The 15501-nt window shown below is 51.4% G+C and overlaps 6 protein-coding genes across 6 annotated transcripts; 1 reads left to right on the top strand and 5 right to left on the bottom strand.

Moving 5' to 3' along the window:
- Positions 1 to 361: 361 nt before the first annotated feature.
- On the bottom strand, positions 362 to 1219 carry K489DRAFT_374535 (putative mannosylphosphorylation protein; the record flags this gene model as incomplete). Its single annotated transcript, XM_033603537.1, has 1 exon — positions 362 to 1219. One exon carries the CDS (start codon positions 1217 to 1219, stop codon positions 362 to 364), a length of 858 nt encoding a protein of 285 aa, XP_033455236.1.
- A 1974-nt stretch (positions 1220 to 3193) lies between these two features.
- On the bottom strand, positions 3194 to 4374 carry K489DRAFT_328087 (uncharacterized protein; the record flags this gene model as incomplete). The annotated part of the gene is made up of 3 exons (XM_033602034.1): positions 3194 to 3383; positions 3451 to 4027; positions 4092 to 4374. The coding sequence occupies 3 exons, from the start codon at positions 4372 to 4374 to the stop codon at positions 3194 to 3196; spliced, it is 1050 nt and encodes a 349-aa protein (XP_033455235.1).
- A 1716-nt stretch (positions 4375 to 6090) lies between these two features.
- K489DRAFT_391332 (40S ribosomal protein S21) lies at positions 6091 to 6454 on the bottom strand (the record flags this gene model as incomplete). Its single annotated transcript, XM_033606683.1, has 2 exons — positions 6091 to 6319; positions 6423 to 6454. 2 exons carry the CDS (start codon positions 6452 to 6454, stop codon positions 6091 to 6093), a joined length of 261 nt encoding a protein of 86 aa, XP_033455234.1.
- A 371-nt stretch (positions 6455 to 6825) lies between these two features.
- K489DRAFT_385161 (glycoside hydrolase family 16 protein) lies at positions 6826 to 8920 on the bottom strand. Its single transcript, XM_033606027.1, has 2 exons — positions 7868 to 8920; positions 6826 to 7809 (listed from the first exon to the last, which is right to left on the bottom strand). The coding sequence occupies exons 1-2, from the start codon at positions 8427 to 8429 to the stop codon at positions 7022 to 7024; spliced, it is 1350 nt and encodes a 449-aa protein (XP_033455233.1). The 5' UTR covers positions 8430 to 8920; the 3' UTR covers positions 6826 to 7021.
- A 930-nt stretch (positions 8921 to 9850) lies between these two features.
- On the bottom strand, positions 9851 to 10746 carry K489DRAFT_435325 (uncharacterized protein; the record flags this gene model as incomplete). The annotated part of the gene is made up of 2 exons (XM_033608594.1): positions 10329 to 10746; positions 9851 to 10270 (listed from the first exon to the last, which is right to left on the bottom strand). The coding sequence occupies exons 1-2, from the start codon at positions 10497 to 10499 to the stop codon at positions 9851 to 9853; spliced, it is 591 nt and encodes a 196-aa protein (XP_033455232.1). The 5' UTR covers positions 10500 to 10746.
- Positions 10747 to 11097: 351 nt separating this feature from the next.
- On the top strand, positions 11098 to 15276 carry K489DRAFT_385158 (WD40 repeat-like protein). Its single transcript, XM_033606026.1, has one exon. It carries the CDS (start codon positions 11383 to 11385, stop codon positions 15139 to 15141), a length of 3759 nt encoding a protein of 1252 aa, XP_033455231.1. The 5' UTR covers positions 11098 to 11382; the 3' UTR covers positions 15142 to 15276.
- The last annotated feature ends 225 nt before the right edge of the window (positions 15277 to 15501 follow it).

Genomic DNA, 15501 nt, shown 5'->3' with positions numbered 1-15501 from the left:
AATGAAGTAAGCATAGACTTTTTGGATGTCATCAATTGTGCAAATAGGCTATATATTACAAGTATTGCCGATCTGCACCCAATGCATGCTGATATTTTGTACCGCGAGCATGTACCATAGTCACGATGCACGGTACCTAGGTAAGCTCGTATGCTTTGTGTGTGTACAGTGGTCGAGCCGGATAAATTGGTCATTAAATACTGCTACATGGCTTAGTCAAAGTATTGTATGGGAGATGCAACTCTCGTTCCCTCAGTACGTGCCCAGATCTGCAGCTTCAGCAGGTGAAGGAGGGAAAAATGTTCGAAGTACAAGAAACGTAACACTCATTATTTTACACATCACAAAATCAAAATCTCAATCACCCTCCCTGCGCATCCAGAACCTTCTGCCTCATCCTCTCCTTCGCCTTCGCATTGACATTCGGGATCCATTCCTCCCTCGTCAAATCATACTTGTGGTCCTCAATCTCCACCCGGGACAGCGCCTCTTCGCCATATTCCTCCATGAGGAGATCCGCGTAGGCATAGGGAATTCTCGCCGGCATACCCTCAAACTTCGTCGTCCGCAGCGGGAAAATATCATCGTAGTTGTAGGAATGGCCGTCTTTCGCCATCATCGCGCCGTCGGAGCCGAGGGATTGCGCGGTATGGTTCACGCGGAGTGTGGTGATGTCGATGTAGAGGCCAACGTCGGTGTCGATCCAGCGGGCGTCGATACCGTTGTCGGAATCTACGGAGGCGTTGAGGTAGTGCGGGTTGATCTCCAGGAGGTATTGGCGTGGCGCCCAGAGATTGGGGAGGTGGGTGCGGTGGATGGTCATGTTGTAGTAGTTGGCCAGGTGCCGGATTGACCGCTCCGAGACCATGACGTCGACGTCGTTGTCCCAGGGCATCACTTTGCTGTTCCACCACCATCCTAGTAAGGAGCCGTGCATCAGGAATGTCTCGATGCCGATGTCGTTCATCGTGCGGAGGTAGGCTTGGATTAGGTATGACAAGCGGTCGCGGCGCTCATTGTAGGGGAGTTCTTTCTCGCCGAAGCGGCCGTCATAGTGTCGGGAGAAAGTAGCTTCGTGGAAGTATTTGTTGGGTTTCTTGGAGTCGATATCGGCGTGCGACTTCGTTAGATGGGTCTTGACGCTGTCGAAATCGGCATCGGCATCCGTGAATGGCAGGGACAGAAGACCGATTAAGCAGTATCCTAAGTGCAAACGCATCTTCGCTGATAGACACAGGGACTCTTGTCTTTCAAGCTGATCTTCAAGTTGAAGTCGCAATCATTCGATATTGGTTACTTGATTGAAGGTGGTCAAAGTGAAGATGGGCCAATGCGAGATACCGTCAGAGCAAAAGGTGTCAAGGTCATTTGGTCTTGCTTGATCGTGACTAGTCTGCAGAAATGACGGCAGTAGGCGCAATCAGAGCTGTCGTTCCTGTCATGAAAAGAAAAGGCGAAGTTATTGCTCAAGATCAATGAAATACGGAATATATCTCATGTGCTTTCCTATGGTACATCAACATACTCCTTGAAAAAGGCCGCGTAAACGCGTCGTACGCAGGCGGATTCTTAGGGTTCGAACGCATCACTTCGTGAAATCCCAATGGCTTTGGGAATACAATAACTCTGTCAAGATGTACACAATCTTCTACGGGAAGTTATTCATCACAAATAACTTGTTGCACGGGCAGGTGTCGTGTCTTTCGTATGAAGAGATGGGACTCGCGGCGTCTTCCCGTCCAATGGACTACAGCTGCATCCTTCCAATCCGAGATCTGGGCTATCAAGCATCGCCTTTTGACATTTACTCTAGCACGAAGGGTTCAGCATCGCCTCGTGATTGGGGCAGTCGGTACGTCAAAATTCCAGCAAGGAACCCCGTGGAAGGATCGTCTCCATTCAAATGTTTCTCCGTGATCGCAAACATCAGCGCGCCGATATAAAGGGCATTTTGCACATCTTCCAGGCGTTCGAGGACCGCCCTGGGTGCGTTTCCAAGAACAGCGGTCCACAATGCGTCTTCTGCCGCCCTAGAACCCTCCCTGATCTCGATTTCCCCTAACAATTCTGGGCGACGATGGTATCCGTGATCCGATGAAGCCCCATTCCGGAAGGCAGTGCTCTCGCGCATTCCCAATCCACGAGGCCGGAAATCAGATTGTCCTCGCCGATGAGGATATTCGTCTCGTTGAGATCGTGATGGGAGAAGTATAGAGGAAGTGCTTTTACCCCAGCAGCTGCAGCAATCAATCTCTCAATATTCGGTTTCAGGACCTCCGTTCTTTCAGTGATGTTCGTTAGAAATTGGGTCAGGCAGGGAATGATGTAGCTGTCTACTACATCAGCACTCTGGCCATCCACGAGGCCGCGGCCGAGCACGGCACCAAGTGATTCCGCGATCTTGATTCGCGCCTGTACATTGGAGTCGGGTAGTCGAAGCAAGCACTGGTCAGGCATGTAAGTCATAGCATAAGTGGTCATCCCGAGCGCCTCCAGTTCCGGGTCGACGATCGAGTTGATCTCCGGGACGACATTTCCGAACAAGCTGCGTGCCGTCTTAGAACAATCGACTTCGAGTGGTTGGATACGGAACTGAATGACAACTCTGTCACCACCGGTCAACTTGACTATTCATGTTCTGCTATAGCAGCCTTGAACGCCGGGTGCGAGTGTTCCATTGGGTTTCTTGCCAGTATGAGCTGCTGCCAATGTCTTTGCCCGCTTTTGCTGCTTGACTGGAGTGTTAAACAACTCCGGCCAATCAGAATCTTCTTCTACGAATTCCGGAAGCATTTTGCGGGATGTGTCGTCAGGCATTTTCCAAACACAATATTTTTTGCCATTGCAAGCAGACGGAAATAATTGATGGGGTTATGCAGGCGTGGCACAGCAATCGGTCCAGCCAGAAGTTGCACACCAATGACCAACGTGACACACAAAGAACTTTTTCACATTTCGAGATTTCTGACCCTCAACTTTTAGATGCCGAATACACAATGGTGGATGATTCATGATAGAAGAAAAAGTTGTTTGTGATTTATGTTACACGTTTTCGTGAAGAGCTTCCGTCAGTTAAGAGTAGAGACATTGCCAATCTTATCCTTTTGGTTGCAAAATTATTGTGGACACATCGATCCTCGTCACTTAGGGATCCGGGGCGTCGACAGTCTGTCGTGAGAGTCACACGGCGCAATCATCGTCGTCGGTTACCTTGCTGCATTGCCAAGATCTGCACCAGGCGGACGAAGATGTTGATGAAGTCGAGCTCGAGCGAGATGGACTCGTTGACCACATCACGCTTCATGAGGCCGCGCTCGGCCATGCGGGCGTGGTAGAGGATCTTCTGGACGTCGTAAAGGGTGAAGCCGCAGAAGACGGCGAGACTGTGGAAAGAATAATGAGGTTAATGATTGAAAATATCATCGACTTTGACTTCGGAAATGAACTTACCCTCCGTAGAGCCATAGGTTCTCAGTGAATGCTAGTGTCCGGATAGCAGTAGCGGGAATGACGAGAGGTGCAAGGCCAGACAGAGCGACGACCGCGACACCAGCGAGAAGAGGACCGCCAAGGTAGAGGTACTTGTCCTGCTTGGCGGTGGCGCCGACGAAAGCGATGGAGCCCATGATACCAACGGTGTACAGACCCGCACGAGCGAGGATGGCCGGGTTGAAGAACATCATAGGAGCGAGGAGAGCAGCCTGGGTAACGTTAAATCCAGCCCAGAGACCGTATTTGAGCATGTAGTTCTCCGGTGGCGTCATGCGAGCTCCCATCATGGTTCCGATAGAGGCGACGAGACCAACACCCATGATGAGCCATGGGTTGGCGGTCATGAGGCGGTAAGACCATCCCGAACGGTGCAAGGCGGTGGCAGCGACACCGATGATGCCGACTCCGAGACCAGTGTGGAGGAAGGTGTCGTTGAGGTATGCGCGTTCATATGGGGGCATGCCGCCATCGTCGCGAGTCTCCCGGTTGAAGACGAGGTTGATTGCGAGAACAGTTCCTCCAACGATAGCACCACCTGTGTATCACCCGTCATTATTCTGCCCTTTGCGGGTTCTCTTTTCGATTCTGATTTGACTCACCATAGATGAGGCGCTGGGTGAGGTTGCCCTGCGCGAGAGGGTTTGGTGGAGCGGCAGTTTGATATGATCGCTTTGACTGTCGGAATGCCTTGAGGAAGTGGCTCTGTTGTTGTTGCGCAGCGAAGGCATTGCGGAGTGGCGCGGCCTGCTTGGACAAGGTCTGCTTTGCCGGAGCGCTGGCCTGTGTTTGAAAGCTTCGGAATCCGGAGGCGAAGTTGTTCTTAGGTACTTCCTTTGCGATGGTCGCGATGACCGCAAAGGGTCTCCGCATCATGAACGCCATGGTTGTGTAGGATGGTTGTTGCTGACGATGGAAAGAAGAGGATGAGCTTGAGGTTGACGATACAGTAATATGTGGTGCAGGTAGCCCTACAGTACGTCACTAAAGCCGCCGCGACCAGGGACATTAATCAGCTCGAAGCCGGGCTAGTGTTAGGGTTGTCGCGTGTTTGACGAGCCACCAGAACATTCCAAGGTTCCGAAGAGCAACGACATACACGAACTGATGAAGCTGATGACTCGCTATCTTGAGATGGAGTGAAGTTGAATCATCAAGAGACCTGTGGCTCAGTATATCATCATACGTCCAGGCCTTGCGTCCAGAATATGACTCGTACAGCGACAGCAGATCGCTTGCTCTCATCCTCACGAAAGTCACACCAATCTCGTCGCATCACGTCTTGAAAGCGATCAACTGCAGTCGAAATGCGTTCGAGTACATCAAGAAGAATGAGCAGCGACGCATCCCGTCCTGCAATACCACAATTTCGTTCTTTCCCATCACGGGATCTAGGTGTGGCGCTACTCGAACCTTTCGTCCCCGACACCCTTACTCTTTCATTCCTCCAATCCATATCGCCGTATCCTAAGCAGAAACCCATTGCCCGTTTCGAATCAATGATCTTCTTCTTTCATTTTTTCTATCACTCTATTCTTCCACCCTCGCTGCTATGTGCATCCAGGATTTCCCCTTCAAATCTCAAAACGCACACAGCGCAGCAAACTTCCCCCCCTACTGGCTACACAAATGGCCTTCTCTTCCTCCATTGCGGAAACCCCATGGAAGACAAGAAGGAAAGGGCCGAGTGAAAAGGACAACTTTCCATCCATCAGCCTCATCATGCGGGGAAGAGTCACGATCAGGGTTCTCTGGGCTCCCATGTGGACTCCGTTTCCTTGGGCTTTCTCTTTTCCTCTGGTGAGGTTGTTTTCGGTGATGGAGGGAATTCTTTCTTGCTCGAATTTTAGCCTAGATCGATCATGTTACCGTTGAAAGTCTGCAGTTGGATGAGGATAGTGGGACTGTGGAACAGATACCGGTTGGACAATTCTATGTGGCTATGGTTGATTTTGTGAGTTGGGCGGAGGAAGGAGGGGGAATTGGTGATGGTGGTGGGATGAAAGCACCGAAGACGCATAACGATGGCATATCTTCAACGTCGAGGAGTTGTGCCTGCTGGGTGTTGATGGATCGACGGCGAGTGAGCATCGCGTTTTGTCCGCAATCGCAGTTCCAATACGAGTCAATTTCTCAAAGCCTACTCGCGACACGACACGCAACTGAACAGGTCCCTTTGAACATGGCCCATCACCGCAAACACTATTGTGCCCAAGATTAAAAAGTTTTGATCTCATCTCATTTCCGTTAAAGAGAAGAAAGGTTCTCCCCATGATCGTATTTGACGCCGCCATGCGAAACAGGGAAAAAAGACCAGTGTTAATGTCCGAAATCTTTGCCGTCGTCTGGGTCTCTCTGAAACGATAAAGCCTCGATTTCATGATTCCCGTCTTTTTCACATAACTCCCCGAGTCGTCTCCCCTCTCGCGCGTCCCCGTAGGAAAAAACGAAAAGGAGAGAGATTCTCTCTCACACATGCGCCTGCCTCCCCACAATCATCTCCTCCTCCAACCCCGCGCCCTTCCTCCCGAACCCAGCCTCTATATCCTCGATGCCAGAAGGTCGAACCCAGAGAAGGAAAGAATGAAAGAATGATTGCGCTTATCGGCTGGCGCTCCAGACGTTCTTCAAGAATCCATCGCGCTGGGCCAGACGGTTGAGCGAGTCATCGCTCTCGCCCATGCTGCGGACGAAGCCGCAGAGCGCATAGACGTGGTTCTCGCCGGTGTAGCGGCCGTTCTCGTCGACTTTGGCGACGCTGAGTTGCACGGAGGCGTGGTCCTTGGCTTTGATGATGCGGTTGGTGGCGGAGCATTTGCGGGGGACGTAACTGTGTTTGTCAATTGTTTAGAAAGATGTGATTGTGAGCGTTTAGGACGAGGAGGGGTGGAGGGGGTGATATCTGGGATGAGGTGGGGATCTGAGCGACGTACAGGTCGACGAGGTCACCGCGTTCGTTCTCCATTTTGAAATACGGTTTACGGAGGGACTTTTCTTGTGTGTTTTTGGCTGTGAGTAGTTCTGCTGGATTTGCGATTCTCGTGATGTCGCTGGCTTCGCTTACTACAGTGGTGTTGGAAAATGCACGGGCGTCGGTGCGCGCATAAATCTTGGCGCTCACAAATCACGTGATTTGTCGAGTATGGCGTGTTATACGAACACCAAGTGTTCGAGGGCATCCGCATAATGCTGATTGAAGTGCACATGGCATGATTAGCACGGACTGAAGTACTTGACGAGCATGATTCTGATCATTTGAAATTCTTTTGACATTTTTTTCCCTCGTCCTGCTGGAACGGGATCCTATCCAGAAACATGGAATGGTAATTAATGCTTTCCGTGCATGTAAACAACATCCGGGGTAATCACACTCTCGTTGTGCCTCATATCTCCTTTCCTCCATACAACAGTCGCAAGGCAAAGCATCGCACACAGAAATAATAAAAAGAATTGCCGTTAAATTTGTTGGGGCGTTAGCGAGAGGATTGAAAAGGTATTAAAAAATATTGAAGGTGGTGGTGGAAATGGAAGGTTAAAGCATGAGTGCCGCAATGAAGAAGCCGAGCAGAGCAATCCCGCTGCCGGCGATGAGTTTCGGCGCTGCCTCGTTGGTGTTGGCCATGGCGCCACCATTCTGGTAGAAGCTGGTGATACCGCCGCCTTGCTGGTTCGGGTTGGCCGCGCTCTCACCAGCATTGTTGCCGCTGCTGCCCGGATTGGCGCTGTTGGAAGTAGAGCCGTCGGTTCCGCGGACTCCACCGCCGGAAATACCGGGCACGGTCTCGGCGGTCACAGCAGGGAGAGCAGCAGAAGCAGTGCTGTCGCCAGACTTCTTGCCGTAGGGGTCGTATGTGGGGTTGTCACCAGTGGCGTAGAAGGAGGACAGAACGGTGTTGTTGTTACCGATGGCCACAGTCTTCTCGGTACCTTCGGCGCTGGTGTAGTAGTACGCCTTGCTGCCGAAGTTGTTGCTCCATCCTGAGGGAGGGTTGTAGCATTCGACTTGAATGTCACTGACCATGGCGTAGTAGTAACCGTTTTGCATGTATCCGCTGTTCCAGTTGACGAGACCACCAGCCCAGGTGATGGTGCCTTCACCGTTGGATGGCAGACCAGCAGGCCACAGGGAAAGTTGGATCTTCGAGGGACTTTGAGGGTAGTGGTAGGTGTTGTCGGTAGAGTTGAAAGTGTCAGACTTCTTGATGGTTCGGAGGATCTTGCCATCGACAGCCCATGAGAGCTGATCGGGTTGCCAATCAATGGTGTAGGTGTGCACGTTCGAGCGAGAGTTGTCAACGTCCAATTTGATCATGTTTCCGTCTGTCATGGAACGTTAGCGGGAGATGTCCGGAAGCATTTCCGCTCGCGAAACACTTACAATCGGTGATACCCTGGAAGTAGTAGTTGCTCTGTACGTTGCTAACCGTCTCTCCGACAAACTCGAAATCGATTTCGTCCTTCATATCGCTCATCATGATGAAGGCCGTGACGACACCCTTGCCTTGGCTCGATGTCATCTTGGCACTGATCTTTCCATACCAGACATAGTGTGTGCTAGTGAGCAGTGTGCCGACGGTGCTCTCGGCCATGGTGAGAAGAAGCGCTTCGTTGTTGTACACGACCGGAATACCGGAACTGACCCAGTTGACATTGCTGGCATCTCCGAGGTAGACGGTATTTTGTTGCACATCCTTCAATGAGTCCATCTTGAAGTCTCCGCTCTTGCATACTGCCTTGGCTGTGCAAGACTGAAGATCAAAGGAGTTTTTGGGGTCGCAACCCTGAAGACAGTATGCGCCAACACCACACTGGCCATATTCTGAACAACATGGTGATGATGCTGGGCACTTGGCTCCACCTCCACACTTTGGTGCGCCTTGGCCAGCGACGAGGGAAAAGGTCGCAACCAAGGCGGCGATGGCACTAAGTGCGTGCCTCATCGTGATGAGTTTCGGGATTGTGATGACAGAGGTTCTGCGGTGCGATGGTCGCAGTACGACGAGAGAAGGATCTCAATAGCCGGGTAGTCGGTGTTGGTTACACCGAACAGGAGCGAATGTGTATCGGGCAAGTTGCACCCGACTTGTCGTTGTTCGTGTATGATTCTGTTGCTGTATGACTCTCTTCCTCTAGTCGCGAGGATGATGTGGGATTAAGATGTTGTGGCTAACGATGAGTGATTCAGATTATGTGGCGAATGTTCTATGATGGTCAAGATGTAAATGACAGTGGTTGTCGGTCGATGTGCTGTATATACAGGTACACAATGTGGTGATGATGGAGAAAAGGCGAGACAAAGATGGCGAGTAGAACGATGAGAGATGCGACAAGCGTGGTCCAGGAGGAGGGAGAGAGGCGAGACAAACTCCAACGAAAACATCCGCCAGCCCTGTAGGGGAGCAGAATCGTTGTCTGTGATGAGTGCCAGGCAAAACAATGGATGGGTGGACAGAAGGGAACCTTTACGCAACTGCCAGGGAAAACGGTCCCAGGGCTGGAATTAATGCTCGAGACTTTAAGAAGCCTGGTTTATATGAAGGACGCGCCATGGGTTTGCGACGGGCGCGTCGGCGTTACTCTCTACCAGATAGAGATTTCAGATTGGATGGGATTTTACAGCGATTTTCTGCACTCGTCTTGCCTCAATCTGGTCTAGTGTTTATCTCCCCTTCTCACTTCTCCTCCCGCCGAGTCTGGCTGTGACGAATTCCCACGGACGCTACTGCGAGCCGCGTAAAGTAGTAAACCTCTTCCGGTCGGATGTGTTCATGTCCGCTCGTATTTTTGGATACTCCTGCGTATTCCCTTCACAGCATCGCAACACTCCTACTGCACCATACAACCCAATGCAGTCACCCTCCTCCGCCGATCTGTGTGCCCTTCTGATAAGAATTCCGTCATCACACATCCTCTGAATACGATGCGCGCGGCTGGATGAAGAACGTCGAACAGATTTGAGACACATATCTCAACGGCGAGCTATCATATTACGATTACTACCTAGGTATCATTAATTTATCGACAAAAAGGCTGGCGCCGTTTTCCTGACGCGCCATCGACCATGAGTGTTCCGTTGCGTCAAATTGCATCCGCGGCGGATTCTCACACTTCCGAGTGGCTTGGCAACGGGCGTTTCGTCTGCTTTCCTGCACCCAGAGAGCCTGAGAGGTTTGTCCTGCGGTCTTGCACATGGCGGCCTGCAGGTCCATCAACGACGCTGCGAGATGCAACGACATCATGCCATGCGACAGATTTTTACCCGACATCGTCTGCTTTCTTTGGATATTACCGGAATTCCTCACTGGAAGTTGAACGAAGTTGGACAGTCCTGCAGACCCTGCATACTGTGCGCCGGTGTTGCTCAGACAGCCAGCTTCCCGCTCGTCTTTTTGGCCTTAAACCATAACGACGGCAGGATCAAGCTCGAGCATGAGAAGCAGATTGACAAAGCAATAGCCAACCCCCAAACTGCCTTGGTTTCCAAACAATTCATTTTCGTGGCGCTCGCCCAATTGCTCAACATGAGTGTGCCGTCGCTGTTGTTGAAAGTGGAAGCCAGTGATTGTGCGAATTGTACTGCTGACTGTGCAGAGCCTGCCGCGTTGCTATCGCCAATCACCATGCAGTCGAGGTAGGACACCGGTTTTCCGAGCAAGACTGAGACTATGATGAAGCCTATGAGCAGCAAGCCGTCCATGACGGCCATGACGAGGAGTTCAAGGTTTGCATTTGAATAGAAAAATGGCAAACTAATCAGGCTGTAAAACGCAGCGATACAAGTCTGGATCAGAATCAGCATATGGCAGACTTAAGTTCCCCAAACGTTCCTCTACACTTACCATAATCAGCGTCCCGATGATCTCTTGCGGCACCGTCCTGTTGGTGCTGACAATCTGCGCGATAAAGTCGGCCGTCATACCAATGATTGCAATCATTGACGCAATAGCGACCCCGCGAGCCAGGAAGAATGTTTTCACTAGAGGCGCCGCTCCGTAGTCAGGGAAAGCCATGATGTTCTTCTGGTGTTTTGTCCTTGGTTTCGGAAGTGAAGTGAGAGGATAGAGGTCTGAGGAATCTGCCAGCAGATATCCTGATTTTGTGGCGGCTCGAGTGGAATTGCTGAACGCGGTTTGCACAGCAATTGAAGAGATGTTTGTCACCTGAAGATCAACGATCTCAAAGTTTGGTTAGACTGACAGAAATGACAAAGAAAAAGAAACCTGTAACGAAGAAATGAGAAAACAAAATGCTGCCATGACTCTACTCTTTTTCCAAACAATCAGCCGCTTCTTATATCTACAGCAATTACTTGAAAACTGTACATATATTTATTTTCGTTTCTTGGTCTTCCACATCGGCGTCTGCGGATGAGGCTCCACCAAAATTCATCGAAGGCTCAATGGCCAATAGACTGAATTGCGGATAACTCCGCTGTAGTTCGGCGGCTGCAGAGGGCTCGCACGGATACAGGCAGCGACGAATCTGTCGATTGTTTGCGTGCACCGGGTTTTTATTAGTCTCCATGTATTGCGCAGTATCAGGGCATACAGGAGGGTATTATGTTTGTATCTACCTGAGACGCGTACGCAGAAAATGTTTGAGCCACTGAGGTGGTAGTTCGAGTTGCAAAGTACCTAGGTGTACTGTCGTGGCAGACATTCCGAGATCCCCGAATTCATGGACGCACCAGTATTGGCTTAGTCACTTTCAAGGTTGACCAGCCATCGATCACACCGTCGTGATCACCATGAAAGTCTGTTATCGCCATTAAAATAGAAACCATCTCGATGGCTCAACGATCATCACAATATCGCCCGATTTATCCAGCATGCGCTCTGCTATCGATGCGCATGAGATGAAGTGGTCGACTCGAACGGCCAACAACGGGCCGCCATGAACTCCGAAGCCTTGCAGAGCAGACGAGGTTCTGCAAATCACTCAAATCATGCCATCGGAATTCCCATAGCGCCCTCATTGCCCATCGCTGCTCCGAGGCCCTTACAAAGAGCACGAGATGCCGCGTCGAGATTTCTCGGTTATGCGCCTTCTCGCCCGCCCAGCGCTCACGGAGATAGAGACGAAGAACGTTTCTCCCGTGGTAGTGCACAATTCAAACGACATCCATCTCTGTCCATCTCCAAAGATGCGACAGTGAGCCACAGGACTGGTCTACACATAAATGCCGTAGCACTGAATGAGAGTGGTACGCACGCGCTCATCGGCGGCAAAGGTATCTTCAAAACTGTCAAAGTCGAGGGAGGGCACTGCGCCGAGGACCTCAATCTGAGGACGACGATTCTGAGTACTCCCAAGAATGCATCAGGTGCGCCTCGCGACATCTATCAAATTGATATCGCTGATGTCGCCTGGGCGAAACGTGATTACAGCAACTACGTCGTGGCTGCAACCTCCAGCGGAAAGATCATCCTCTACAACCTTGGCATTGCCGGACTTCAGGGAACTTTACTACATGAACATTCGAGACAGGTCCATAAACTCACCTTCAATCCCCATTCCGGGAATTTGCTCTTGTCTGGTAGTCAAGATGGTACTGTTCGACTCTGGGACCTTCGTGCCTACAAGACTCCAGCCTCGACGTTGCACAGTAGAAGTAAATTCTCTGGTCACGCCGGCGGCGTGCGTGATGTGAAATGGTCGCCTACTGATGGATTCGACTTCGCTTTCGGGACAGACAATGGCGACATCCAAAGATGGGATTGGCGCAATCACCACGTGGCTAAGGTCAAGGTGTCGGGCCACCTGCAAGCCTGCAATGCTGTCGATTGGCACCCCGATGGAAAACACATTGTCAGCGCCGGTTCTGACAAGACTATACGGGTTTTTGACATCTCTGTTAATCGTCCGAAGAAAGCGACCTGGGAGATCAAGACCCCTTACCCCGTCATGAATGCTCGCTGGCGACCTTCGTGTGAGTCATCAATCAAGACGGACAACGGCGCAAATCTGTGCGTACAGGTTCTCGCATGTTACAGTCCTGAGATACCAATATTACATCTGTGGGATCTACGCAGGCCGCATATTCCATTTCGCGAGCTGGCGCCATATGCCTCAGCTCCGACCGGGTTGAATTGGCACTCTCAAGATTTGTTATGGACTGTTGGTCGCGAAGGCATATTTATGCAGACGGATATGCATTACGTGCCAAAGGCGCTAGAAAGACGGAATCTGCAGGCCCTTGCTGTGTCGCCGAGGAACGAGACCGTTTTCGTCGCACAAGCGCGAAAAGCCAAGAATACCTCCAGCATTCAGCGGCCAGTCATTGATCTCGGACAAGGTCATGGTCAGAGTCCGAGAGGTGAGCTTTCAAGTCGAAGCTGGGCGGATGACAGTCTGGACCAGACCTTTCTGAGCATCGCACCTCCAAACCGTCAACACATTCGCTCTGACAGTCATCCTCGAGTGCAGGGCGCAAGCTCAGGCTCAGCTACGCCACATAACGATCGAACAGCCAAGCCGACCATTAAATTGGACGATATTTTGTTCAATCGCAAATCTTGCCGTCCGGTGCAGGCATCCTGCCGTGGTTCCCTGCCAGATCCCGGGCTCAGCTTTGCTGCGCCTGAACTCATGATGCACCATATGGTCCGGTCACTTGAAACGATGAACATGGAGGAGGTACGGGCACATACCCTGAAGGTTATAGATCTCTGCATGCAGTCCGCCGCTCTCGCTGGTGCTATGAGACTGTACCAATCGTGGAAGATAGTTGAATTCTGTTTGTCTAATCACTTACGGGAGAAGGAAGTGCTGTGTCGCCAGCTTGTTGAACGAGCTGACATCGGCAGCCATTCTTCGAATCCGAAGCGGATGAATATTGCAGATCTGGCTATGCGGTTCGCGATTCAGTATACGAAGTCGCCCAGCCAATCGCCATCATCGATGCAACCCGTTTCCTCGGTCATTCATCATTTGGCACTGCCGGAGAGTACCTCTAATGTTCCCACACCACTGGTTCGCCCAACCACTACCTCTAAGTTATCGAACTTGCTTCCACTTCCAGACACGATCGACGAGACTTTGACTCTACCGCCGTCTCTGGTACAGGAGCAATCGGCTTTAGCTGCGTCACTGTTGCACGCCAATGCTCGTAGCGGAGACGATGGGAACCGACCCTTGACAGCTCACAATCTGACGGATCTCGAAACCCAACACATCAAAGATGAGGCAGATGAACACCTCAACCGGGTGGAACGCTGGAGTGCACAGCCACAGTACTCGCGTCGTTTTGAAGATCCCGAGAATCGCGGCTCACCCATTATGCCAATGCTGGAGAAACACGACAGTCAAGAAAGCTTCAAGTTTCTCGAGGGGTCATTCGACTCTGGAAGCGCATATTTCCCGGGTAGTCTTTCATCTTTCGAGTCATCCAATAAACTCGTGGCTGAAAGACCTAGTCGGGGGACTGTTCGCAAAATGGATGATGAAGCTCGAGATGGCTCTGTACCCACTCATGAATCAATGCTCTTCGAAGGCTCGGGGACTCTGGCGGACAGTAGGAATGTAGACCAACAGGTCTTCAGTAACAGCTTGGGCTCTGCCCCCGAGATCACCAGCACTTGGAGCCCGGAACGTTCTATCAGTGCTGACTCCCCTGTAGAGCCAGAGGTCTCAGGGATGTCGCTCGATGGCTCGCCGGTCGAAGCCCGATCAGTAAACGCACCCGGAACTCCAGCGATTTCTCAGCCAGACGATACTCAGATCCCCGACGTACGATCGCCTTTTGCCACTTCTGATCATGAACACCTTTCACCATCCGATCACGACGTCGGCAGCATCCACGCTGTCGAAACCACCCACAATCCCGAAAATCCCGCCCATGCAGCAGACTACATCGACCTTGAAGACGGCAAACCCTGGACCCTCGTCGAAATGCTCTCCCAACTAATAACCTTCTACACCATCGAGCAGCCCAACCCGCAAGCAGTCACCTCCCTCCTTATGATCCTCTGCCCTTTGCTACCCCTCACCCATCCCCTCCCAGAATCCGACGTCAAACGCACCATCCGCATCTACCTCCACCACGCCATCGACAACCTGCACCTCGACCTCTCCGAAATCTCCCGGTGGTTCCAGCTCTGCGCCTACGAGCGGCCCCTCCAATCCGGCCTCCAACCCCTCCAGATCGAAGCCGTCCTCGCAACTTATCACGAACAACTCGTCTCCCGCCAGGACTTCTCCAGCGCCGCCCAGCTCCGCAAAATAGCATATCCGGCTTATCCGGCCGTCTACGAGGATTTCTTGAGTGACAACGATGTCCATTTCCGATGTGGTTCCTGCGGGAAAGCAGTCGCGCCGGATTCCAGGAAGCAGGCGGTTTGTGCCAAATGTGATCCTCATGTCACGCAACAGCTCAGGGCTTGTACGATTTGTTGGGAGAAAGAGAGTCCCTGGTCCTCTGCTGTGGCGGACTGTGGGAATTATCAAGAAGATGGAGAGAATGATTCGGTTGTGGGGAGAAAGCGAAAATATACGAGGCTTCTCACCGCGTGTACTGCATGTGGTCATAGTGGCCATGCGGCTTGTTATCAGTATTGGTTTGGGAGTGCGAAGGGCGCGGGTTGTCCCACGGAGGGATGTTTGTGTAGTTGTGTCGGCGGTAGTGTCGGATCATCAAGGGGTATTCCGGTATAGAAAATTAAAATGTCACTCGGGCGTTTCCCGTATTAGAAAATGGATCTTGTAGTCATATTGGGGCTTTACTTGTCATTCTTGCATAGAATCATAGTGCTTCACGGAATAGCGACTTTAGTGACTACCGGAACATTTTCAATGGTAAAGACAAATGCTTGAAACCCAGAAACGCCCTCTATCTCCGATCCATTATATGAAGCATCATGAAAAACAAACAGCACACGCCCTTTTCAAACCTCGAAAATCTCAAACGCCTGTCCAACCTGGACGCCGTAAAACTCACACCCAAACGCCACATAAAACGATGATAATGATACATGTCTGCGCCCACGGAAAAAAGCGGTGAACAAGTCTGTAGCA

Source organism: Dissoconium aciculare (assembly GCF_010015565.1).
Source record: "Dissoconium aciculare CBS 342.82 unplaced genomic scaffold K489scaffold_21, whole genome shotgun sequence".
NCBI lineage: Eukaryota > Fungi > Ascomycota > Dothideomycetes > Mycosphaerellales > Dissoconiaceae > Dissoconium > Dissoconium aciculare.
The sequence above is the reverse complement of the archived record's forward strand: the minus strand, read 5'-3'. Positions and strand labels throughout refer to the sequence as shown.

Excerpts from the sequence above, each read along its gene's own strand:
- K489DRAFT_385161 (XM_033606027.1), bottom strand. The coding sequence starts at position 8,429 with ATGAGGCACGCACTTAGTGCCATCGCCGCCTTGGTTGCGACCTTTTCC. Across the intron at positions 7,810-7,867 it reads CTTCCAGGGTATCACCGATT|ACGGAAACATGATCAAATTG; the intron begins GTAAGTGTTTCG and ends GTTCCATGACAG.
- K489DRAFT_385158 (XM_033606026.1), top strand. The coding sequence starts at position 11,383 with ATGAACTCCGAAGCCTTGCAGAGCAGACGAGGTTCTGCAAATCACTCA.